Genomic DNA, 26262 nt, shown 5'->3' with positions numbered 1-26262 from the left:
TCCCTAAAGTTGCTGAAAAAGAAGGAACCCCGGAGTAGGATTACATCTCTGTGTCCTCTAGCCACAGGCTGTAGTCAGGAGGGATGCAAGGACGAGCAGTCATGTAGCCAAAAGCTTGCCAAATAGACCATGCTTTACTTGGCACCATTAATGGAAAGCAATTTCAACCCTTCTACCAAAAAAGAAAAAGAAGGTAATACCCAAATTCACAACTCAGTCAGATAATAGGGCTCAATGGACAGACTGATAATTGGGAAGCACAAAAGGACTCTGGTGTTGATGACTAAGTAGAAGTAAAGAAAGTCCAGGAATCTCTATGAACACATGTGTTTGGATGATTTTTAAATTTTCTTTCAACAAAGCAGAATGAAATAAGCCCAGTAACGTCTGGAACTTCAGTGTTTTACGTGAATCATGACCTTGCTGGCCTGTCCTCATGATCTCTGTACAGGGAGGCTTTTAGGAATGACAGCAGACAGCCTCTGTTTTGAACAACCATGCCAAACCCCACTTCAGAGCATGTTTATGAACAACTGGAACCATTCCTTCAGTGATTTACAGAGTTAGAGACAAACTGATCTGGGCTCATCACCTTTAATGTTGGAATGTGAAATGAGGCTGCTCATATCCTGAGAGGGAGAAAGAATGTGACTGCCAAGTTAGATGTGATCTTCACCTCCTTTTGGGGTTCTCCAGAGATGCTCCAAGGAAAGAAAGTGATTGTCACAGGAGCCAGCAAAGGAATCGGAAGAGAAATGGCTTATCATCTGGCGAAGATGGGAGCCCATGTGGCGGTGACAGCGAGGTCAGAAGAAGGTCTACAGAAGGTGAGGGTTCTTTGCCCACATACATATACTCTTAGATGTCCGGATATGTTCTTCTATATGTTCATATATGTATGTAAAATCCAGTATGTCTTCTTTCTCTTTCTCTTCCTCTCTGTCTCTTTCTTCCAATTCTGTACTCTCATATACAGGTTCAAACACCCATAGGAATATAAAAATATGCATTTAAGCATTCATTTCTATACACACACACACACACACACACTGTACAATGAGCCGTAAAGTTCCTGAGGTGTACATGCTCATAATCACACCTATTCACACACAAGTATCCATGAAACCATAGATATAGATATTTAGATATATTTAGATACTGAAATTCCAGTATCTATTCAGGAAGACATATCCTTATATTTCATGCAGACTCTCAGGCAATGCCCTCTCATAGATTCACAAGCCCAAGGATATACTAACACTCACAAACCTAAAGCCACCAATATAGAAACCAGCATCCCTAGCTACGGTGCATTCAGAAAGATCTATTCACAAGCCCCATGAGCATAAGTAATGAAATTAATCCCCATCACAATGACAATTTAACAGTGTAAGTCCCACCATGTTCCAAAAGCTATTTCAGACAGAGGACAATAATCATGAGTCTATTTAGGAACACACACACACACACACACACACACACACACACACATCCCATTTCTAAACAGGGCTACAAACAACCTCTCATTTAAGCCCCAATTACTTCAAAGATTGCATCCAAAATTCTACATCCAAGACCAATGCCATTTCTGCTGTCTCTCTGCAGGTGGTGTCCCGCTGCCTAGAACTTGGAGCAGCCTCAGCACACTACATTGCAGGAACCATGGAAAACCTGACCTTTGCAGAACAATTTGTTACCAAAGCAGGAGAACTCATGGGTGAGGCTGCTTCTCCTCTTTCTTCCTCTGGACTTTGCCCTAGAGGTCACCAAAGAGCTTTTGAAAGGGAAAGGGAATGTATCTACCCTAGATGGTTTCTCTCAACACAGCCATCTCTTACAGGTGGACTAGACATGCTCATTCTCAACCACATCACCTACACTCCTTTGTTTTTTTTCCATAATGATACCCATATTGTGCGCAAAACCATGGAGGTCAACTTCCTCAGTTATGTGGTCCTGAGTGTGGCTGCCTTGCCCATGCTGAAGCAGAGCAATGGAAGCATTGTTGTCATCTCCTCATTGGCTGGTGAGTGGAACAGGGACCAGTGTGGAAGGTAGGAGCCAAAAAAAAAAAAAAAAATACCCAGGGATTGTGCTAGGTTGTAATGAACATGAATTTTATCACTTTCCATGCAGAGAAGTAACACACTATAAACTTGAAGTTGAAATGTTCACAGTGATATTAGGCAAAAGCTCATTAACAAATACATATGGACAAGCAGAATAAATAAGTATGTAAACTGAAAGAGAGGCATACAAGCTGCATAAAAGCAAAGCTGTTAAGAATTGGTGGGCCATAAGAAATGAGGATTGGTCAAAACAGGCAGGTGATAAAATCCCTGAAAATAACAAAAAATGCAGTCAGAGAGCCCATATGAAGCCTGGTGGTTTGTGATCTAAAAATGAAAGATTGGGGCTGGGATTGTGGCTCAGTGGTAGAGCTCTCGTCTAGCATGTGCGAGGCCCTGGGTTCGATCCTCAGCACCACAAAATAAAAATAAATAAACAAAATAAGGATATTGTGTCCAACTACTTCCAAAAAATAAATATTAAAAAAAAATAAAAATCAACAAACTGCTGCAAGTACAGCCTGTCCTGGTCTCTCTATTGGAGAGATCTAGTCACAGTGAATAAAAAAGACTTTGCTTCCTCTATGACCAAGAGTTGTAGCTTGGTAAAATTAGTCAATGCAAAGGTAGAAATGAAATACTTTCACAACAAACAATAGGCAGATTAGCTAGGGCAAAAGGAAATGAACAATAGCAACAACAACAATAACAACTCCTTACAAAATATTAACAGACATGCCTATATTAGGGGCATTCTCCAAAATCTCAACTAGTTATATTAAAAAGTCCAATTTAAACAACCATCTAAGTAGGGAGGAAACATGTACAGAGAAATGTTCATGAATAGATAGATCTCTTTGGGATCAAGAAAAGACCCTTGGTGCTTTGGAGGGTGACAGTATCAGAAGTTATCACCAGTAAAAAGCCAGAGTTTCTGGGCTGAGGGATTCCTAGGTGCATTTCATCATGGACCCAGGAGAGAAGTTCTACACACCTTTGTTGATTAGTCAGTCAGAGGGATGTGGCTGGAAGGTCTGAACACCAGGATCAAATCCAGCCATCAAATGTAGTTCCTGGCAACATAAAAACAAATGACCTAGAAGACTCTGTAAACTGTTAAGTACTTCACAATTGTCCATTCTTACTGAAAATAATAACATCATCTATGTTGTAAAAGAGTTCTCCTTTCTGGCCCAGGAAAGTCTGCATAGTGATTGGATAAAGGGCCAGTGTGTCTGTGCTACCCGCCAAACAGAGTGATTGATATGCATCCCTGTGCTTCCCAGCCAACACAGACTCCCCACCCCTCCCCAGTCACAGACTCTCTCTGGGCTGAAAGGAAGGGAGAGTTTCCAGATGCATACTGAGTGGGAGGGTGCTGGGCACATCCCCAATGCATCCTGGGACATTGGCCAAAACCCTCACATCAGTTATGGTGTAGGTGGCTTTAATGATTTCAGTTGATTAAACAATACATTCACTCTAGGCAAAGGATGTGTTTCATCTTTGGTTGGAGAATTTAAATTTTATAATGTATGCACTATCTAAATGTGCTGGAAAGGAATATATGAATTACTGTAGAAGCCCAAGGGCATGATGAAATTCTGATAACCTCTGTTTCCATGTGTCTTCTACACTTACAGAATGACATTTGGTAATTACCATGGATTCTGGGGGTAAAAATTTAGTTGGATTACTATAGCCAAGAGTTCTGCCTTTTTGTTATGAAGCACATCTGTGAACTTACAAAGTAAAGACACATTGCTTTCTCTCTCTAACTGAAGAGTATTAATATTCTGTGTTCCAGGATGTATTCTTATAAACAGTCAGTAAACATATTCATTAATACGTCCCCTTAAAATCTGAACTCCACAACATGAGATACTAAGCATCAGTTTGGTCGTAAGGCCAGTGAAAGTATTGAGATGGAAGTGGGTCATGGTAGCACATCCCTGTAATCCCAGCAATTCGGGATTACAGGGCTGAGGCTCGAAGATTGCAAATTGGAGGCTGGCTGGGCAATGTAGAGAGACCTTGTCTCAAAATAGAAAATGAAAAGAGCTGGAGATGTTGTTTGGTGGTAAAGTGCCCTTGGTTCAATCCCCAGTACCACAGAAAATTAAAATATTGGGATGGAGTTTTAATCATTTCCTCTGGGGAACACATTGTTGTTGAATTACAGTGACAAGCAATCATTTTTATTCCTAATACATTTCCAGGTATTGCATTACATGGAAGTATTGTACTTTTAATATATTACTTGAAGGCTCAGCTACTTCTTTAGCATTAACAGACAATATTGATGCTTCTGGGAATCTATGGTATACATTCATTCATCCCAATACAACACCTTTGTCTGATAACCTACTGATCAACTCTCTTGTATATGTAACATCAAGTTACATTTATTAGTCTCCCCTCCTTCCACCAGGTGCTAGTTTGGACATAAGTTTAGCTACTTTAACAAATATCCATTTTATAATGCCCTAGGCAAATCTAATTTTTTTTCCTCCCATGAAAAAGCCTAGGTTAGGCAGTCCAAGGCTGATATGGTAGTGTCACTCCATGAACCGGTATAAGAACACTTCTGTCTCAGAATCACCATCCCTATGGTATCATTTTATCTAATTGTTTAAGATGGTCTGCTGTTATATTTGTTTTTTTTTAATTTTTTTTAATATTTATTGTTTAGTTTTCGGCGGACACAACATCTTTTGTTTTTGTATGTGGTGCTGAGGATCGAACCCGGGTCGCACGCATGCCAGGCGAGCGCACTACCGCTTGAGCCACATCCCCAGCCCCTGCTGTTATATTTGAATTCTAACTAGAAAAATATGAAAAAAGAAGGATACCACCTGAAAGTTGTATTCTTCTCTTCTGCCATAGCTTCCTGCAATTGTGATCTTTATTCATGTGTCCAGGTAAAATTCATAGGTTCTATTTCTATAAAGGGCATTGATATTGCTCATATAAGGCATTGATTAACTAATGATCTCTCTGCATCACTCCTGCCAAGAAACACATAAGTGTAGAAGAAAACATGCCCGTCAGGCCACCCAACACCTGTACCACATACAAAAACATGCTTGTGCACACACACACATGCACACCCACTCTATCTCTCACATTCAAGGTCCATCACAAAAACAAAACCCCTTCCATCAGGCAGGGGCTACAGGAAGTATGAAGAAGCAGCAGGGGAAAGAATAGAAAGAGAATGCCAGTTAGTATTTGTTTAAAAAACTGCAATAGAAATAATATATGAACTTGACTTTTAAAGAAATTCCTGGATCGGGCAGAGAACATTTGAAAACATCTGGCAAAAGTTTATCTGCCATTAATCAAAATGGGTTGTCTTGGGTTTAATTCTAGAAGGTGAAGCTGATTCCATTTTTGAGCCCCTTGGCTTTCTGAACCCCATTAACAGTGGTGCATCCTATCAGTTACACATGTGGCTGCTGGAACAGAGCTCCTAATGCTGCCTCTCCACACCGCCTCTTTGCACCCCCAGACAATCACGGGCAAACCCCACCATCCCTCTGCTCCTTTCTCCTCTCAAAATCTATTTAACTCACCCCTCACATGAAAACTTTTTCAGGACTCATCAGAGTCATTTAAACATTGCTTCTTTGTCTTTATTACATTTTGATAAGTTGCCTTTGGAAATTCTGCTTCCTCTCTATTTCTCTCTCGTTTTCAAAATTTCTCCTGTGATCCCGATTCTACTAACAGCAATAATACAAATGCTAAACATACTTGGGCAAGCATAAGTGTAGGGATAATGGCTCTTCTGTATCAAGGAAAATGAAAGGCATATTTTGAAGGGAAACTAGACATAATAAAGAACTGGGTTTCTTAAATCTCCAGAATAAAAATATACTGAAAGGAGTAAAGAACCTCTTTGGAAGCTGTATAACAGTCTCAGTTACCTACAGTTACCTATTAACTCCATATCTTTCAAAAGATCAACTTTTAAATATATATACATATATATGTGTATTTAATATATTTTTAATTTGTGCATATTTATTTATCAACATACTAATGAATATATTCATAAATTAATTAAATGTACTGGTTGTTTGGTTAAATTAATTAATTATATGAATATATAGTTTAAATAAATATATAGAGAGAGTTTTATTCAAATGCATTCCTTTTCTAGTTTGCTCTTTGGCATCATTGTCTCATACTGGTTTTTAAATGTAAATGTACAGTATTTCAATATACTAGTCAGGGGCAAATACCTCAGAAGACAATGCTCTAGTGGCAAGACTAAAAACCAAGGAATTAAGTCACTTGTTGGATGTTAATCTATTTGTCAGTTGAGGGCTGCCTGTGTGGTCTAAACCTATTTCAAGAATTTGACATTAGAAAGAGAGAAAGAAAAAACATGTTTCTCAAATACACATATCAACTAACAGGATTTGGACTAGTCATGATGTTGTTTTATATAAAGACAGGAATATACAGATGTTAATCTCATCTGCAGCTCTGGCACCCACTCCATCCTGAAACACAGGCCAGTTCCTCAATGTATGGAGGTGCTTTGGGGTATGATGGAGGTGGTGAAAAGATGTGAAAGGCCGTGGAATTGGAGTGGAAAGCAGTCGTCTATCCCTCCTCAAATTTGTACTAATTATTTAAAGAAAATATTCATTTTTAAAATTTGTTGTAATTAGTTACACATGACAGTAAGAAAATATGCATCTTTATCCTTAAATCCAGTTACCTCAGAAGTAATTTTCAGGGAATACTGTTTCCAAGATTAGTGGAAGTGTTTTATGCATGTGGGGACAGCCATAGAGATATAATAGAGGAGAGATTTGTGTGTATACAGATGTGTCACCTAGAGGACCTGAAAGAATGCCAAAGAGATCATCAACATGGGCATAAAAATTCCAGGAGTCATTGTTGTCTAAATTTAAGAGATTTTATTTGGGCAAAATCTGAGGAATCAAGACAGAACTTGCTGTATTTATCTAAAAGTTCTAAGTTGTATCTGCTTAAAAAAAAAGGAGATAGAAGTCAAGTACAGTGGCAATATTGCCTATAATCCCAGTGACTCCAGAGGCTGAGGCAGGAGGATCACAAATTCAAGGCTAGCCTGGGCAATTTAGTGAGACCTTGTCTCAAAATAAAGAGCTGAGGATGTAGCTTAGTGGTGGAGCATCCCTGGGTTCAATCCCCAGTACCAAAAAGAAAAAGAAAAGGGGAATGGAGAAGATTTGAAATCAGGGTGATATTAGGGGACGTGACACTTTCCGAAGAAGACAGCAACAATTTAGCACAGGTGGAAAACAATATAATGTGATCCATGACAATTATTGCTTCAAGTTCCCTTAAAAAGCTGGGGTAGAGCTTAAGTAGTCAAGGACACTTAACGGCTAAACCACAGGTTTCATTCATGTGTAATTCTAGATGAAAATATCAAATTTCTATCATTAGTCATGTCTTTATGTTTCATCACTAGGGGTTTGAACAGGCCCATAACAAATATATTTTATTTAGAAATATATAAATAGAAAACCAAGTCTTAAGGAAAGAAGAACATAAATGTACCCAAATTAGACTCAACACAGATGCTATATTTAAGTTTCAAATTTAGCTCTCAAATTTCTTAACAGAAAGGAAAAAAGATCAGTATACTGTATAGATAAGATTATATTCAAAAGAAAGAAGCAAATAATTTCTGAAATATATTTCTCATAAAAGATTATAAGTAGAAGGCAAAAGTAATGGAAAGAGCCATTCTCCAACAACTTTTAAAGATGTTTCTATGAGCCAGGTGCAGTGGTGCACACCTGTAATCCCAAGAGCTTGGGAGGATGAGGCAGGAGGATCGAGAGTTCAAAGCCAGCCTCAGCAAAAGCAAGGTGCTAAACAACTCAGTGAGATCATGTCTCCAAATAAAATGCAAAATAGGGCTGGGAATGTGGCTCAGTGGTCAAGTGCCCCTGAGTTCAATCTCCAGTACCCCCCACAAAAAAAGATGTTTCTATGACATAAAAGTTTCATATATATACATACACAGAATGAAAAATTGGAAAACAAAAAAATAGTATAAAACTGGAAATAGAAATCATTCATGGTCCTGTAGTCTACATATAATCATGCCAGTATTTTCAGAATTTCCTCCCAAACATATAAATATATAGCTATAGTAAATCATATATAAATATTATAATATATATAAATATAATAGATCATATATAAATTATGTTATATATAAATATATAGCTATAGAAAATTAATTATTTTCCCATTAGTTACCACATTTAGATTTCTCTCAATGTTTTCACATTGCAAAACTCCCACAACAAATGTTTTTATATCTGAATCTATGACTAAGTTGATGATTATTTCCTTGACAGATTCTTAGGACTAGACTGAGTAAAATGATGGGAACATTTTTAATGTTATTGGTACATATCACAAATAAAAAATGACAAATAAGAGCCAGGTATGGTGGCATGCACCTACAATTCCAGCTATTCAGGAGGCTAAAGTAGGAGGATCATTGATCATAGGAATTCAAAACTAGCTTGGCAACAAAAAACATGGTAAGACCCTATCTCTAAATAAATAAATAAAAGATAAAAGAAAGGAAGAAAGAAAAATAAAGAACTAGACCTTTTCAAAATATACAAAAGTAAAAATTAATTAAAATTAATTTAAGAATGATTTCCCTTTCCCATTCCAAATGAGTATCCATCTCCCACCTACTTTGCGGAGTTAACAAAGTTTTCAGAATTGACAATTTTGCAGGAAAAAAAAACATGTTTAGTAGCTCTAATTTGAACTTCTATGTTTCCTTGTGAGGTGGAACAAGGGCCCTGTCCCCTTGACAGCAATAAAATTCTGATTTTGTTTACCATTTATATCCTCAATGCCTACAACAGCACCTATCATGTAGTAGACATGATACTAAAAGCTTGGTCCTCATTCCCTAATGCTGATCTAATAAGGAGAACAAGGTTTTGAAAAAAATACAAAGAAGTTGTATTGTTCTGCTAGCAAAGGAGACAGGCAAAGGTCTCAAGTCACAGAGCTGCCATTCTAACTCGAGAGAGAACAGAGGGCTTTAAAGAGGGCAATATAAGGGCTGTTTTCCAAGTGTCATTATCAGTATATCTAATTGATGTTTAACTTATATTCTTGAAAGAGCTATCATTCCAATCATGTCCTGAGTTTGTTTATTCTTATGGACAGATAGGGGAGGGGCAGATAACTCTGCTTAGGACCGAAGAAATGTTAATCTTATTTCCTCCACAGTTGAAGATGGGGAGAAGGAGTAGAAGAAGAGGGGAAAGGTCAGTTTCAAAATAGGCCACCAGTAGTTGAGCAGCAAGGTTTATATTCAAAGCATGAAGTTGACCCCTGTTACATTTTACCCACTATCAATTTCTACCTTAGTGGGCAAAGACATCTCCAAGCTGCTTTCTGCTGAGAATGGACAACAAATGGGGTCTCTAGAACTGAAGGTTTTTACCTGTTGTTGTCATTTTGCTTTATGGAATTTTACTGGAAGGGATGAAGAGGTGATTCCAAATTTGGTGGTCCCTAGAAGAAACATACGCATGTACTGCAGTTAATTTTGACTGAGTTGTTGTACATACCATTTTAATCTACTTTTTTTCCTGTTATAGCCATTTTCTGCTATCTCCTGAGATAACAGGAAGAGTCTCCCATACAGTATTTTATAAGGGTTCCATTTAGGCCTATTTCTGGGGTTACCCATATCTGGAGGACAGCAGTAGGCAACACCTTATCCAACTGCAGGTGGATTTCTTGGCAGAATTTAGCCACCATTTTCTTTAAGGTGGGATTCATCTTTTCTATTTTCCCTATAGATTGGGGTCTCCAGGATATGCATAATTTCCATTGTATATCTACTGTTTTGCTCATTTGGTGGGTCACTTTTGCAATGAAAAACGGTTCATTGTCACTTTGCATTAAGGAGAAAAGCTGAATCTTAGGATCAGCTACTTCAAGAGGACTCTAATTATTTCCACAGCTTATTCTGTCCTGCTGGAATAAGATTCAACCCATCCTGAGATGATGATATCTGCATTATAAGCCACTATCTGAAGTTTCTTTAGTGCATTTAGGTAAAATCTATTTGCCAAGCATCAAAAGAATTGTAGTTCTGTATTTTGTGTTCCTTTCAGTCTTCAGATTGTTTGGGGCACATAATACACAACTGAGTCACCTGCTGAATGGTCTATTAGAGATGTGGTCCTTGCAAGAGGGCCTTGATGAAATTTACCAAGGGATCCCTCCCATAGTGAGTACTCTCCTATAAGGTCAGACCAGTGCTTCAGGCAGGAGGATGATCAGGGGAATTTCATCTCCACTTTGCGGTGCTATCCCAGTAATCAAAACTCCACTTTGGTCCATTTCTTATCCTCTTCAGTATAAAGAGATTTGTATTGGTCTAATTTAAGATGAAGTATTAGGGCCCTGACAAAGGACTCTTACTCTTCATGGCCCTTTTGCTACCCTATCAGTGGCCTGATTTTTCCTGGCCATCTAAGTGTTCATTTTTAATGACTGGGACAGTGCATGGTTGCTACCTACTTTGGTTTGACCACAGTTTATATTAATGCCAATATTTTTAGGGCACAATTAATAACCTTGTTTTCAGCAGTGAGGAGCCCTCTTTCTTTTAAGATAGCTCCATGTGCATATAGTATCGTGGATGCATATTTTGAATCAATATAAATGTTTATCTTGGGCAGTCTGAAAGCTCTTGTCAGAAAAATTAGCTCAGCTTTCTGGGCTGACATTCCCAGCAGTGAAGGCTTGGCTTCCAGTACCTGTTCTCTCTAACCATGGCATATCCAGCTATCTTATGGCCACTGTGCATGAAACTGCTCCCATGAGTGAAGAGGTCCCAGTCCAACTCTGATAGTCTGATCAAACAAATTCAACCTGCTGGAATAAATAGGCTCTAAGATCTCTGAGCAGTCATGTTGTATTGGCCCATTATCATCTGCAGGCAACAGGATTGCTGGATTTAATATGGACATGGTTTTGAGGACATTGGGTTGCCTGTTATCTCCCCATCCGGCAGTCAGCCAGTAGCCACCCTTCTATTCTAATAGGACCAGGACTAGGTGAAGAACAAACAGCAATGTATGGTCTAGGGTGAACTTCTCAGCCTCTCATAGTAAATCGCAAGTAGCAGCCCTCTGAAGGCAAGGGGATTCATTCTTTTTTTTTTTTTTTTTTTTTTATTTTTTTGCATGGCCAAGCTGTTTGGAAAAAAAAAAAATAGGCTGCTGGTCCCCCATAGCCTGTAAGAAACTCCAAGCACGTACCTTGTTTCTCCTGCACACGAGCTCCCTTGGTATGTCGGCCTAGAGCAAGAGCTGTTATGAGGCTCTGTTTTAACTTTTCAAAGGAAACTTGGATTTCTGGGGTCCAAAGCAAAGACTCCATTTCCGTTCCTATTGAGTCCTCATACAAGGGTTTAGCTATTAGTCTAAAATTAGAGATCCAAATATGGCAGAGTCCTGTCATTCCCATTAATGGTTCTTGGGCTCTCTAAGACTCAAGATAGCCTGTTTCTAAATGACATTAAACTTTAAGTTCCTTGGCTAATCTGGATCTCAGATAAGTGACTTCTTGTTTATAAATCTGAGACTTTTTAGTGGACACCTTATGTCCACATAAGGTAAGGTAGTTCAGTACAATTAATAGTATTTTTGAAGGGTAGTATTCATACTTGGGGCTGGCTATAAACATGTCATCCACATAATGCAAAAGGATTCCTTGATCCAGCCATAACCCTTGCTGGTCTTTTGCTATACCCTCTCGTTAAACAGAGAAGGAAAGTTTTCAAATCCCTGAGGTAGGAAAGTTCAGCAATACTGGGGGGTTACTTTGGTATTGGAATTCCTGTCACTTAAAAGCAAGTGATATTTGGGACTTCCTTTCCAATGGGAGGCAGAAGACTGCATCCTTTGAGTCCAGCACTATGAACCAGTAACAGTTACCTGGCACCACAATCAGCAAGGTATAGGGATTTGATATCGCGGGGTGAACGTACCAGACAATATTATTTATAGCTGTCAAGACTTGCTCAAATCAGTGCTCATCAATGTAAAGTTTCTTAAGAGGAAAGATGGAAATGTTGTAAGGAATCTTGCAAAATTGATTCAATCTGTGTTCTAAAAATTCATCTAGAATAGGGTAGATTCCTATCAACATATTTTTCTCCTAAAGGGTCATGGTTTCTTCCTGGGGCAGATTAACTCCTCCTTGAATAAAATCTTAATCAGAGTAGTGTGGACCTTCTTTCCCTAGATCTCATTGGCCCAATGACCTTATTCACTTTCTCACAGACCTCCACTGGAGTGGACTCAGTTTCCTTTTCCTGGTTGGCAAGGGAAAGCTGAAACCAGGGCCCATTTCCAGTGGCACTTACAAACGGAATCATTGCTTTTAGGGTGAGAATATCAGTACATTTAATTTACATAACAAATCTCATTCCATGAGAGGAATTGGACAATCTGGCATATGCAGAAAGTTATGTCTTAATCTTTGTTCTGCCAGTTTGCTTTCAAGGGGTTGGAGCAATGGATACCACTGAGTCTGACTCATCACTCCTGTCACTTCCAGGGTGCTATTGCTTGAACAGGTTAATTTAGAATTTAAAACAGAATAACTTGTGCCAGCATTGATCAAGAAGTCAATCAATTGGGTTCCCAATGTCCATTATATCCAGGACTCTTGTGAGACTATTGATATAGGAATCTCCATTAAGGCCTGAAGCCCTCTGCCTGTCATTTGTCATCTGAGCCTTATATTTAGGAGATCATTTGTTTTACACAGGAGTGGTCCTGGGGATCTTTGTTGCCTTAGACAATCGTATTCAGTTTTCACTCCTCCCAGGGAATTATGTATCTTAAAGGCAATATCAACTAGCTATGATGGGTTCATGTTAACTGCCCCTTCCCCCTGCTGCTGAAGCATCTTCCTTATGTCTAGGACACTCTGTCCAATGAAGGTCATATTAACCATACAAGAATTTTCAGAGGTCTCTCTCTGCAGAAACAATCAAGGTTAAAAGGCAGGTGCCTGTACACCCAGGAACTGGGGCATTTGCTCAGCCTGGCAGGCAGTATGCAATGTTTGACCGAGATGTGTCTCCTGATGGTAGCCATCCAGATGGTGTGAGATGGTAGAGCAGAGAGTTCAAGAGTACACAGAAGGCTTCCCCCATCTCCTACTATGGCCTGGTGCCATGGCTATGGCTAAGGGGACTCCAGGTTATAGGAGCAAAGGCCAGAGCTGGGTTCCTACCTGGGGACTTCCTCCTTGTTTCCAGGCAGCCATGCCCCTGCTGCTCTAGTACAGCTGAAGCAGGACCCTAGGCTGTTTGACTCACACTTTTCGCCATGTCTTTTGCCCTGGAGCCACAAAGTTTTATGTTTTAGCCATGGGGTCTGGAATCAGAACCGATTGTGTATGTTTGTTTGCTTTTTTTTCTCTTGCTCAATTGCTTATTATGCTGATCCCCCTGCGTATTTATGCCAATGGGCATTGTCAAAGCAGGAATCTCCCTGCCCTATGATGGGTGTTTCACCAGCAAAATGAAGGGTATACCGTTGAGTCTTAAAAAGGAAGACCACTCCCATACCTGGGTCATAATCTCTCAGGGCCTACAGCAAGGTACTCACTGCCACCGCATTCTCTTCAGTGGGCAGGTCCTCCATGGCAGTCCCTCAGTCCCTCCCACTCCCATACCTGGGTCATAATCTCTCAGGGCCTACAGCAAGGTACTCACTGCCACCTCATTCTCTTCAGTGGGCAGGTCCTCCATGGCAGAAGAGAGTCTGCCTCACTCACCAAACATTTCCCCACAACTCAGACAGTTCACCATGATTTTCCTCCAGCCAGGGACCTACAGATCCTCAACATGCCGTGGGGACAACCTGTGGTTGCTTAGGGGTGGACCAGAGATAGAGGTTGGCTGAGAGGTTGTTCTGGCCAGCCAGTACTGGGTTAAAAGGATTTAAACCTTCTTAACTGCTGTCCTTGCACACCAGAGGCTGTGCCTTTTTTGCACCTTTACTTCCTGGCTGTTCAAACTTATCATATAACTGCATAAATGCCTGCACACATAAAATTTCCTTCATTTATCTGACCTCTGGCAGACCCACTCCAACTGATAGACTGTATAATAATTCAGAATACCATACAGTGGTCACCTTTCTTCTCCTTCCAAAACATGCATTGGCCAGACTATGTTACAGTAAAACACTATCTTTTTCTTAGTTAGAGGCTTATAGCTCCATTAAGTCAAGACCTTTCCCAAGAGACCACTGGCAGGAATTGACTTGGTGTTACCTGTGTCTTAAAAGGATCAGTAACAGATACAACAAAAACACACAGACACACAGGGAATTCCTACAAAACCAAGGCCAGTAGGTTGGAAAGCTTTAAAACAGACCAGATTGGGGGAAGGCCCTAAGTTCCCTACACCCACTTAACTGTGATCCCTACACCAGCAATCCCACAGATGTCCCCAAGAAGAAGGACCAAACATTCCCAAGAAAGGGAACAAGATGTGTGGAATCAAAGTCCTCAGTACATACACCGGGAGAGCTTACCAGATGGCTGAGGTTGTCACTACTTTACTGCATGGTTTCCTTTCTCTCAAAGTAGAACAAATGGTATAGCAAATCATATAAGCTCAGGGAGAAAACACAGGAGTTTCTTGAAACAAAAGGAGCTTCAGCAGTTGTTGGGACAGTCCCTCAGTCCCTCCCTTTACTTATAGGAAGAGCTCCTCCTGTCTGACTCCCATCTTCCAATTCTCCAGTGGTGGGCTCTCAACAAGCTCACACTTAGAGCATCACACCTTCCCAAGAAGTCTGAGTTGGGGCCACTTTCATGTCCCACCTGGATTGACACTTTTGTCCATGTCCCTGATTCTGATCCAGTAATGAAGTTTTGAGGGAAATAGAAAACTTGTAAATATCTGCTAGCAAAGGAGAAAGGCAAAAGACTCAAGTCACAGAGGCTACCATTCTAACTGCCAGGCAGAACAGAGGACTTTAAAAAGGTCAATGCAGGGGCTCTTTTCCAGGTTTCATTATCAGTATATCTAATTAATGTTTAACATGTTCTTGAATAAGCTGTACTTTTAGTTCCCAGATCTGAAATGTCTTTATTTTTGTGGATAGTGAGTGGAAGGACAGATAACTTGGCTTAGGAGAAGAGAAATGTTATTCTTGTTTCCCTCATGGTTGACAAGGGGAAGAAGGAGAAGAGAAAGAAAGCAATATCAGTTTTAAAATAAACCACCAGCAGTTGAACAGTAAGTTCTATATTAAAAACATGAAGTAGATCCCTATTATATGAAAGGGACCCCTGTTATAGACATTTAATTAAAGTCTCGGAACTCATGAACCAATTTCACTTTCATGTATTAATAGGCCACTTATATATTTTATCTTGGGAATTATTTTTCCATGACCTTGCCCATTGAAATCGTAGCGAAATTTTTCTAACAAATAAAAGTAAATCAATTTCATATGCAGCTTCTTTTGCAGACTTTGAAAAAGGCATGAAATTCAGCTAAATATAAAATTAACAAAGTAAAAAATCAAATTTAAATATTTAGTGAGGGCCCACTCTGAGCTAGGCACTCTGCCAGATGCCAGGGCTATGGCAATGAGTGAGAAAGGCTAAGGTGCCTGTCCTGGAGCTCAGATTCCAACGTGAGCCATTTTGTTATTGTATTCTTTATAGTCATAAAAAAAAGCTGCAAGCAACCTAAATACCCACCTCTTGGAACAGACTCCCAAATCGTAATGAAATATTATCCAAATGCTATATATGTGACCACAAAAAAATTGTACGTTTAAATGGAAAGCAATTTACAGAATACTATACCTAATATGAGCCCAAGAGTATTAAAAGAAATGAAAAGAATCTTTTCATTGTACACTTCTGAACTGCGTATTGTACAGTCAACTTGGTACAAATTTGATTAGAACAAATTTTTAAAAAGAAAAATAGCGTTCTATGATGGTAACCAAAAACAAAATATTTCTGTTATCAGTATAGGTGACTTCCTTCTGGAGGACAGAGATGTGTCCCATCTTGGAGTAAACTTATAAATTCAAATTATAACCACTAAAGACCAGTGCAGTGGAAGGTTGTTGCTATTGTTTTATGCCTATTACTATTGTTTGGCTTTTTGGTTTGCCTACAAAATTATCAATTGTTGAAAACTTTGTTAATGCTGCACAGTGGATATGAGATGGGCCCTGTCATATACTACTAACAAGAAAGGGTATAGCCCTTTATTCACTTTTTTTTTTTTTTGGCAGTGCAAGTAATAGAACTCAGTGTTCTAAAGCAAGAGCTAAGAGCTCTACCACTGAGCTACAACCCCAGCCTTTTTTAATCATGTTAATTCATTTTCACTATTGATTTTTCAAAGGCCAGTCTTTTAATTTTTTATTTGGTCTTAAGCAACTTGGCAATATGTACAAAGAGCCTTAAAACCATGTCTATCATTTTGCCAAGCAAAGGTAATGCTAAGGGTCTATCAAGAATAATCATCACTATAGTCACAGATGTAGAATTTATTGAAGAATTTTTTCAGTGGCTCTATGAACTTATAAACACAGATAATGATGCCTAAGATGGCCACCTAACACATGCCTGAAATCAGCCATCACAGTCAACTGAAAGTCAAAACCTAATTAATAACTTTGTTGGTTTTACTATGTGAGTTTTGAATTATTTAATATATTTCCATTAAGCTGCCTATTTCAAGAACTCCCATATAATAAATGTGTAAAATAAATCCTTTATCTCTAGAGTCAGTAAATTGGCCTTTCCCTCTACTCTTTATATAAATAAATGCTGAACAGCATCAAAGAATTTTGAAAGTTGCCAGTTCACTGGTCCACATGGGGCACACATCTGTCTCAGTCCAAGAGAGATGGCTGGACTTATGAAAAATTGCAGTTGACTAGCCTCCAGGAAATGACACCACCCAAGGATCTCCCAGGAGTGTCATCATTATACCTGCTTCTCTCAAAATGCCTGCTCCTCTTTCTTTTCTCTGTACTAGCCTCTGCTTCATTTGGTGCAAGTTCAACCTGGATGCCCCAATCCCCTTCCCAGTGTAACAACTGTCAATGCACCTTTGATTTCTGCTACATTGCCAACTAGCTTGATCTTTCAGTTACTCAACTTCAGTATTCCCCCAAAGAAAGACTATCTAACTGGTTTAGCTAATTGGAAAAATAGTCATTCCCTCCGAGCCACTCACAATGAGCAGCCTAGAGAGGTATAGTCATTGAAACAGGTCTCATCAGTTAAGGCCACAGGGAGGGCAGTCTTAGACCAGAAGGAGGATAGACTTTTAAATGACTAAGAGGATACCTCTCTAAATCACTTGCATATCCTTCCCTAAATATTGCTTCTGCTAGGACTTCCAAATGCCTAGTACATCAGGAAACCAAAGAATCCAAGTTTATCATTGAAACATTGCTTGGTGAGTGTGGAATCAGAGCAAGGAAGGTTTATGGTTGTGACATGTTTCACTGATTTCAAAATGCACGTTTATTAACATTTAACAACACTGAAAGAGATGCATACCTTCACTATCAGCTAAGAGTGGTTGTAGAATAGTTGTCATTACCTATACATGCAAACATAGCCATTGCTGTTCATACTGTCATATTTCAATTGAGTTGCATTATGTGGTTGTTGTTAGACACACCTACCTAGTGTAATGTCTTTAAAAATTGCCAGGATTCAGTGCATACATAGAAATGCATAGATTCACAACAGCCTGGTATAAATTTGACATTAATGAAGCAAATATTGTTTATATAGAAATGACTGAAATTTCATTCCAAGGTCTTTATGAGAACTAACAAAGGAAAATACTCAAAAAGAGATGAACCTCTGTTTTATTACTGAGAATATGAAAACATATTCATACAACAATACAACTAAAGGAAAAAAGAAATTCCCAAGTCCTTTGGAATTGATATTCAAAAAAATCAAAGTATCAATTACATCAGATATAATGAATTTAATGAATATTAAGACATTACTATTTGTCAATAACACTTTTTTAGAAGATCAAAAACATGCAACCATCAAAAGTTGCAAATAGGTATCAGTTACTTGGAAAACACTCTTTCAAGAAATACTTCATACTAAAGGGTAATATTGCATGGGGTAGGAATAGCTTTGGTTTGAAAAGTATTGTTACGAATGTGTGGGATGATACATGGTTAAAAAAGAAAAAATATGTCTATAGGAACTTTTCCAACGGGTATAGAATAAAATTCTAAGGGATAAAAATCATGTTATGTTCTATTAGCAGTCTTTTTGTCCCTTGGTATACCAAATAATTATGTGTCTTACAACTGCTTGCCCCTTAAAGCTAATGAAATCCAGCATTTCAACCACAGTGGCTTGTCTCTTCATTCCTTAAATGCAGGCACTTTATTCATTCATCTCTGATTTCCAGTGCTAATAAATTGGGCAAACAACACATTCTTCCTGAATGAGTAGATGGTAAATTGGCTTACTAGTACTTAAATTTCTAATTTTATGTCTTTTCTCAAACTATGATAACGATGCATAGCCATATTTCCCCTTCTTTTTTTAACTGAATAACTAATATACTTTTTTAATTGATTCTTTTTGTTATAAATGTTATAAAGTTATAAATTATAAATGTCAGCAGACTCCATTTTGATATAATTATACAAGCATGGAATATATCTTATTCTAGTTAGAGTCCCATCCTTATGTTATTATGTACATAGTGGTGGGTTGTTTTCATATAATGTACATGGGAAAACTATGTCAGATTGATTCCACTCTCTTTCCTTTGCTTATCCCCTCTCCCTTCCCTCTATTGTCTAATCTTCTGCACTTCCATTCTTTCCCTCACCACCCTCGTTATTGTAGGTTAGCTTCCACCTATCAGAGAAAACATTCAACCTTTGGTTTTTTGGGACCAGCTCAATTCACTCAGCATGATAATCTCCAGATCCATCTATTTGCTGGAAAATATCATAATTTCTTATTTTCCTTCTATTTCTAGATTTTCATGTCAGGGCTTCTTGATGGGGACACTATTGGACTTTGGGATGGGAACACTCTTCATTATGTGAAGAGGGTAAACAGGTAGCCTCACATTGTCTTGAAGAACCCAGGTGGGATGAGGAGGGAAGATGACTACTGAAGAATAATCACATGCAGGGGACATTAATCAAACAAGTAATACACATTGAGTTAGATAAGGGAAGCCAGATTCACTGTTGGTGTTACAAATATGAAAAGGGAGAAAATAAACCCTGTGGTATTGTACTAGAATTGGTGGTGTGAGTATGAACTGGTTTTAATATACATGGACAAATATGGAAATACAGATGCATGTCTCCATATATTCATGCATATATTCCCCTCATTACACTGATACCTGGGAACATACTTAGCTCCCAGATTTTATTTTCTAAATATCATTCTCCACTAAAAGAAACCAAATCTTCTTGCAAAGATGACTCCAGGGAAAGGAAAGGTATAGAGAAGCCTAAAAATCTTGTTTTGCCAGTAAACAAAGATCTGCTCAAAGAATAATAGGTACATATTACTGGGACACAGAGACCAATAGGATCCCAGTAGCCAAATATGGAACCACTAGAGTATTAAAATAATAATAACAATGATAGATGATAGTTCATTATATATGATGGGAAAATAAAAAGTTCATGATGGTATAAATAAATAAGTGGAGAGAGGAGAAATCTTTTCCATATAGTGGAAAGTCAAATGACAAATATAGAAGGAATAACAAAATTATAAAATTACCAATTAGCAACCATCACAGTAATAATGGTTAAAAAGAAAAAATATGTATATTTGTCTAAAGGACGGAATGGATTGATGGGAACTAAAACAAGTGGTAAAAGTTTAATAAGAAACAACATATTTACATAGTCTCAAAGTACTACTCTACTTGACAACAAAAAAGTGAGAAACCTAATTTAAAAATGGGCAAAGGGCTTAAATAGACATTTCTCCCTAGAAGATTTACAAATGCCCACTTGAAAAGATGCTTCAACATCTCTCATCATAAAGAAAATTTAAATCAAAACTACAATGAGAATTTGACTCCCACTTCTTTTTTATTATTATTTCTTACATACATGACAATAGCGGAGTGCATTATATTCTAATTTGACTTCCACCCATAAGAATGGCTGCTATCAAAAAACAAGGATCTGAGCTCAGTAGCATACAGCTATACTCAGCAACTCAGGAAGCAGCAGGGAGATCACAAGTTCAAGGTCAGCCTCAATGACTTGGTAAGACCCTCAGCAACTTAGCAAGACCCTCTCTCAAAATAAAAAAATAAAAAGGGCTGGGGATGTGGCTCACAGGTAAAATATCCCTATATTCAATACTCAGTACTGCAAAAATAAATAAATAAAGGAAGGAAGGAAAGAATGAAGAGGAAAGGAGAAGGGAAAAGAGGTGAGAAGACAAAAGAATTGTCAAGAACGTAGAGAAATTGGAAAATTTGTGTACTGCTAATGGGAATGTAAAATAGTGAAGCTGCTATGCAAAACAGTACAGCACTTCCTCAAAAATTAAATAAAATTACCATATAATCCAGAAATTCTATTTCTAAATATATACACTTGTTATGACTTAGATATAAGTTGTATCCTCCCACCAAAAAAAGAAAAGAAAGAAAGATCATGTTAGACAATGCAGGAACTTTCAAAATGTTCAAAGGTGAAATGATTAGATTATGAGACCTGTGACCTAATTGGTGGATGAATCCATCTGATAGATTAATAATCTGAATAGATTACTGAGTGGTAACTATTAGTAGGTGAGGTGTTGCTGGAGAAAGAAAGTCACTGCATGCTTGTGGTTTATATTTTGTCCCTGGCTCTTTTCTCTCCTTCTCTTTTCTCCTCCTCCTCCTTCTTTCTCTCTCCACCCACCCCCCCTCTCTCCTTCCTGGCTGCCATGAGCTACACAGCTTTTCTCCACCATGTCCTTTTGCCATAATATACTGCCTCACCTTAGAGCCAGACCAATGAAGTTGGTTGACCATGGACTGAAACTCTGACGCCACGAGCCCAAAATAAACTTTTCTTCCTCTAAATTGATTTTGTCAGGTATTTTAAATGATCACTGCAACAAAAAAATGACTATCATAAATTGATACTGGGAATGGGGCCATTGCTGTGACTAACTTTACCATGTGGTTTACACCTTTAGACCTGGCTTGTGAGAGGAATTTGGGAAAGTTTGGAGATGCTTGCTGGAGAAGCCTTAGAATACTATAAGCAAAGTTTAATGGGTGATCCTGGTGGAAAATCAGAAGACCAGAATCTCCATAGGAATGCAGACAGTAATGACTGTGCTCATGAGGTTTCAGATAGGAATAGACTCAATAGGTATTAGAATAGAGGCCATTCATGTTACATTCTATCAAAGAAGCTGTCCACATTTCACCCATGTCCTATGACTTTCCATGAGGCTAAATTTAGAGATGATAGACTAATTAATCTGGTAGAGGAAATTCAAAGCAATATAGCATTCAGGCACTGGCATAGGTATTGCTAGAAGCTTTTAGCCAGGTTTACTATGATAATCAGGAGCATAAAGCAGAGAAGAAATATTTTAAAAATTTACAGGTTGGCCAAAAAAGTCCTTATAAACTTGAGGTCAAGGAAGAGGTGGTTGCTAAAGAGATCACTCTCATTGAAAAGAAACTAAGTACTTTGCACAGAGCAATAGAAAAGATGCCTTGATGGCATCTCAGGAATCTGTAAGACCATACCTATGGCAGCTTCAAGGGTATAAAAGCAGAAATGTAATTTAAGAGACCAAGGTGAGCCAAGCATGGTAGAACATGCCTGTAATCCCAGTGACTCGGGAGACTAAGGCAGGACAGTCCCAAGTTCAAACCCAGCCTCAGCAACACAGTAAGTCCCTAAGCAACCTTGCAAGACCCTGTCTCAAAATAAAATATAAAACCAGCTAGGGATATTGTTCAATGGTTGAGTGCCTCTTGGTTCAATCCCCAGTAAACCACCCCCCAACACACACACACACACTCACTCACACAGAGAGAGAGAGAGAGAGAGAGAGAGAGAGAAAGAAACCATGGGGGCAGCCTGCTCCCCTGGGGGTACTTAGAAATGTGCTTCCCAGGATTGGTTTCACTGTCCTCAATTTCCAAGGCATTCAGAGGCCACTATAACCATGGTCCAAGAGGCTTCCTAGATGCTGCTCAAGCTGGTGATAGACTTTGGCACATTCCCGGAATGCAGAACACTGGAGTTAGGGGTTCATAGAGGATCCCACCTAGATTTCAAAGGAAGGTCTGAGAGACCAAGCAAAGTGTAGCGGGATTGTAATCTCTGTGGTCAGCCCCTGAGAGGATGATATATGAAGCTGTGAAAATGATGACAAAGCTACAGTGGAGACCTGCATAATTAAGAAATGTCAGTAATGTGGAACATCTTCCAAGGGACACTACTGTCCGTGGACAGCCAGCATAAAAGAGAGGCCATCTGGGATGCAACCAGCAAGGCCATAGGAGCAGGACTTACCAAACCCTTTGGAGATCATATCTCACCAACATGTGCCCCAAATGCTGGACATGGAACTACAGGATTTGTTTATCCAGCTGGGTTTTGGTCTTGCTTTGATCTCATTTTTTTTTCTTTCTTATATCCCTATTCCTCTGTTTTGGAATGAGATTATTTACTCTGGATCATTATATAATATATATAGGTAACTTGCTTTTGATCTTTATAGGGCTCACAGCCAAAAGTTTGCCTGGAGTTTCAGATGAGATTTTTAACTTTGACTTTTGGGCAATGCTATAATCGTTATGACTGTGGGGACTTTTGGAGATGGACTAAATGCATTTTGCAATGTGAGATGGACATGAGCCTTTGGAAGCCAGAGGCAAAATGTTATGGTTTGGATCATGTTAGACGATGCAGGAGTGTTCAGAATGTACAGAGGTGAGATAGTAGAACTGTAACCTAACTGGCAGAATAATTCATTTGATGAATTAATAATTTCAATGGGTTACTGCTGGTAACTATAAGCAGGTGGGGCATGACTGGAGGAAGTAGATCACTGGGAGTTATTCCATTATGGATGATGTAAATTAACTTTGATGATTTGATTCAGATGGTATTGATCATGTTCCTCCACTGTGAAATTACTCTCTTTCCCTTATAATCAATATTTATTTTGTAGAGTGGTACTTTTTTGCACTATCTTACATTACCCCTTAGGGATTATATTCTTGTCCCTGACTCCTTACTCCCTCTCTCTGCTTCCTGGCTGCCATGAACTGATAAGTTTCTCTTCAACATACCCTTCCACCATGATATTTTGCCTTGCCTCAGGCCCAGAGCAATGGAGTCAGGTGACCACAGAATGAATCTCTGAAACCATGAGCCCCAAATTAACTTTCCCGATTCAAGTTGATCTTGTCAGGTATTTTGATCTTGGTGACAAAAAAGCTGACTAACACAATACTCAAAGGTCAAAAGCAAGGTCTCAAAGAGATATTTGTACACCCTTATTCATAAAAGCATTATTCAAAATAGCTAAAACATAAAAGCAACCCAAGCATCCATTGACAGATAAATGGATAAACAAAACATAGTACATATGTACAATGTAATATTAGTCTAAAAAGGAAGGAAATACTAACACATACTACAACATGGATGAACCTTGGCGATATCATGCAAAATAAAATAAACCAGTCACAAAAAGATGAAAATTATATTAATCCAGTCATATAAGATACTTAGAGTAGTCAAATTTGTATAATGTAGGATGGTGGTTGTCAGGATCTGGGAGAAGGAGAGAATAAACAGTTATGGTTTAATGAATAAAAAGTTCCATTTTGCAACATAAAAAAGGGTTTTGTAAATGGATAATGGTAATGATTTCACAACAGTAGGAGTATACTAAAAGCCATTGAACTTTATATTTAAAGATAGTTAAGATCATACAAAAAAAAGTACTACTCTATAAAATAGTTATTGATTACAAGGAAAAGAGTAATTTCACAGTGGAGAGAACATGATAGATACAACCTGAATCAAATGATCAAGATTAATTAACAATACAAGTAATGGAATAAACTGAAATCATGTGTCACCCAATGGGATGGAATGTGAAGAACACAGAATTATTTCTGTAATTCTTCCAAAAATGCATAGCCCAAATCAAATCACAAGGATACATCAAATAAATCCAAACTGAAGGACATTCATCTGTAGTATACTGATAAATGTTTAGCAACTAGCTCTCTGGAAAGGAAAAAAGTTAAAAACCTCACTTGTAGCATTTCCATAGTGTAAATATTCCCATGATAGCCATAACCATGTGATGTCAGCTTGCTTGAAAAATTTGTGAACATTTAACAGTCAGTTCTCATGATCCAGTGTCAACCAGTCCCAGCATAACAGTTTGTACAAAATAACTGAATGTACTCTTCACCAACGTCAAGGTCACGAAAGTCAAAGAAAGATTGAGTAATTAGGGCTGGGGTTGTGGCTCAGCCATAGAGTGCTCATCTAGCATGTGTGGGGCCCTGGATTCAATCCTCAGCACCACATATAAATGAAAAAAATAAAGGTATTGTGTCCATCTACAACTAAAAATTTTTTTAATAAGATTGAGCAATTGATTAAAATTAAAGGAATTTGGACTGGGGATGTAACTCAGTGGTAGAGTGCTTGCCTAGCATGTGTGAGGTCCTAATACCACCAAAAAAAAAATTGAAAGAATTTGAAGAGTGATGACAACTAAATGTAACACATAATCATTGATTGGATCCTTTTGCTCTAAAGGATATTTAGACAAATGCCAAAACTTGGAAGGGGTCTGTGGAATTAGATGACAGGATATATCAATATTACTATAGTAGGTTAACTGGTGGCCCCCCAAAAGGTATATCCACTTCCTAATTCAACAAACCTACAGATATGAACTTACTTAGAAAAAGTCTTTGTAGATTTGACTAAAGATCTTGAGATGAAGTCATTCTGGATTACCTAAGTGGGTGCTAAATCCAATGGCAAGTGTTCTTGTAAAAGGGAAGGAGAAGAAATAGAGGGGTGAAGGCCAGAGGCACAGATTAGAGCAAAGTGATACAGCCTTAGGAAGGCTAACAGCAAAGAAAGATCCTCCCCTGGAGCACGGCCCTGCCGATACTTGGATTTCACACTACTTAACTCCAGAACTGTGAGAGAATAAATTTATCTTAAGCAGTCGGATTTCCATAAATTACTACAATGGTCCTAAGAAACTAATGAATTACTTTCCTCATTTTGATTATTATGTTGTGCTTATGTACAACAATGTCCCTATGTGTAAGAAGTGGACACTAAAGCACTCAAGGGTGATAGGATATGAGGTCAGCAGTGACCTCAATTACAGCAATTACCCTCAAAGGGCTCAGGGGGAAAAAGAAAAAAAGAAGTATAGGTCATGTGTACTAATCTTTCAAATTTTTCAATTATTTTTTTAAAAAATTCCCCATCCTAGGTGTCGAGTGACTTGGAGGAGATATGAAAGTATATTTGGTGGGGCTTTGTCATGAATTCTTTAGAGATCACCTGCAGGAGATACAGTCATCCCGACACCAGTTTCCTATGGGAGAGAAGTGCCTCCTCTAGGTTTGGCCTTCTTCTCAGCTCCAGGGCTTGGATTAGCCCCACGTTCTTGATCCTGTCCATTCCACCATCCCTGGGCAGATGCTCCAGTCCAGCCCTCTACCACAGGATCCACATTTGGTCTCCAGGAAGAATGCCATTCATAGACAATAATTGATCCCACAATATACTCAGCTTTGTCCTCAGGGTTGCCTTTAGACTTCCAGATGTGAGTCAAACACCAGTTTTGGAACTACAGGGGACACTTGAAAAGTTCTCCAGATAATGTTTTTGAAGTATTTCTCATGTGGTTTGAGCTAAGGGAGATGCAACTGCTTCCTCTAAGTCTTGGTAGACAGACATGCAGACACTGACTATCTTCCCCCTCCATTCACTATTTAGCTGGCCATGGATGGTTAGGTAATGTTGGTAGGACTGGTTTGGGCCTACCCTTCAACTCTGAAGATTCTTCAAATCTATCCCTT

General features: G+C 38.6%; 1 protein-coding gene across 6 annotated transcripts in view; it reads left to right on the top strand.

Annotated features, from left to right (window-relative positions):
• Nucleotides 1–26262, top strand: part of HSD11B1 (hydroxysteroid 11-beta dehydrogenase 1) — a 57658-nt gene that overhangs the window by 16859 nt on the left and 14537 nt on the right. For 5 of the 6 annotated variants that reach the window (XM_081299933.1, XM_081299934.1, XM_081299930.1 and 2 more), the window contains 3 exons: nucleotides 697–827; nucleotides 1606–1717; nucleotides 1841–2026. In XM_081299933.1, coding sequence (XP_081156059.1) covers nucleotides 697–827; nucleotides 1606–1717; nucleotides 1841–2026 — 429 coding nt within the window. The remainder of the gene's footprint in view (nucleotides 1–696; nucleotides 828–1605; nucleotides 1718–1840; nucleotides 2027–26262) is intronic. The other variant, XM_081299935.1, reaches the window with a different exon arrangement.

Source organism: Spermophilus citellus (genome assembly GCF_964194105.1).
Source record: "Spermophilus citellus genome assembly, chromosome: 6".
In the NCBI taxonomy this organism is placed as follows: Eukaryota; Metazoa; Chordata; class Mammalia; order Rodentia; family Sciuridae; genus Spermophilus; species Spermophilus citellus.
Note: the sequence above shows the minus strand (reverse complement) of the source record. Positions and strands in the feature narration are given on the sequence as shown.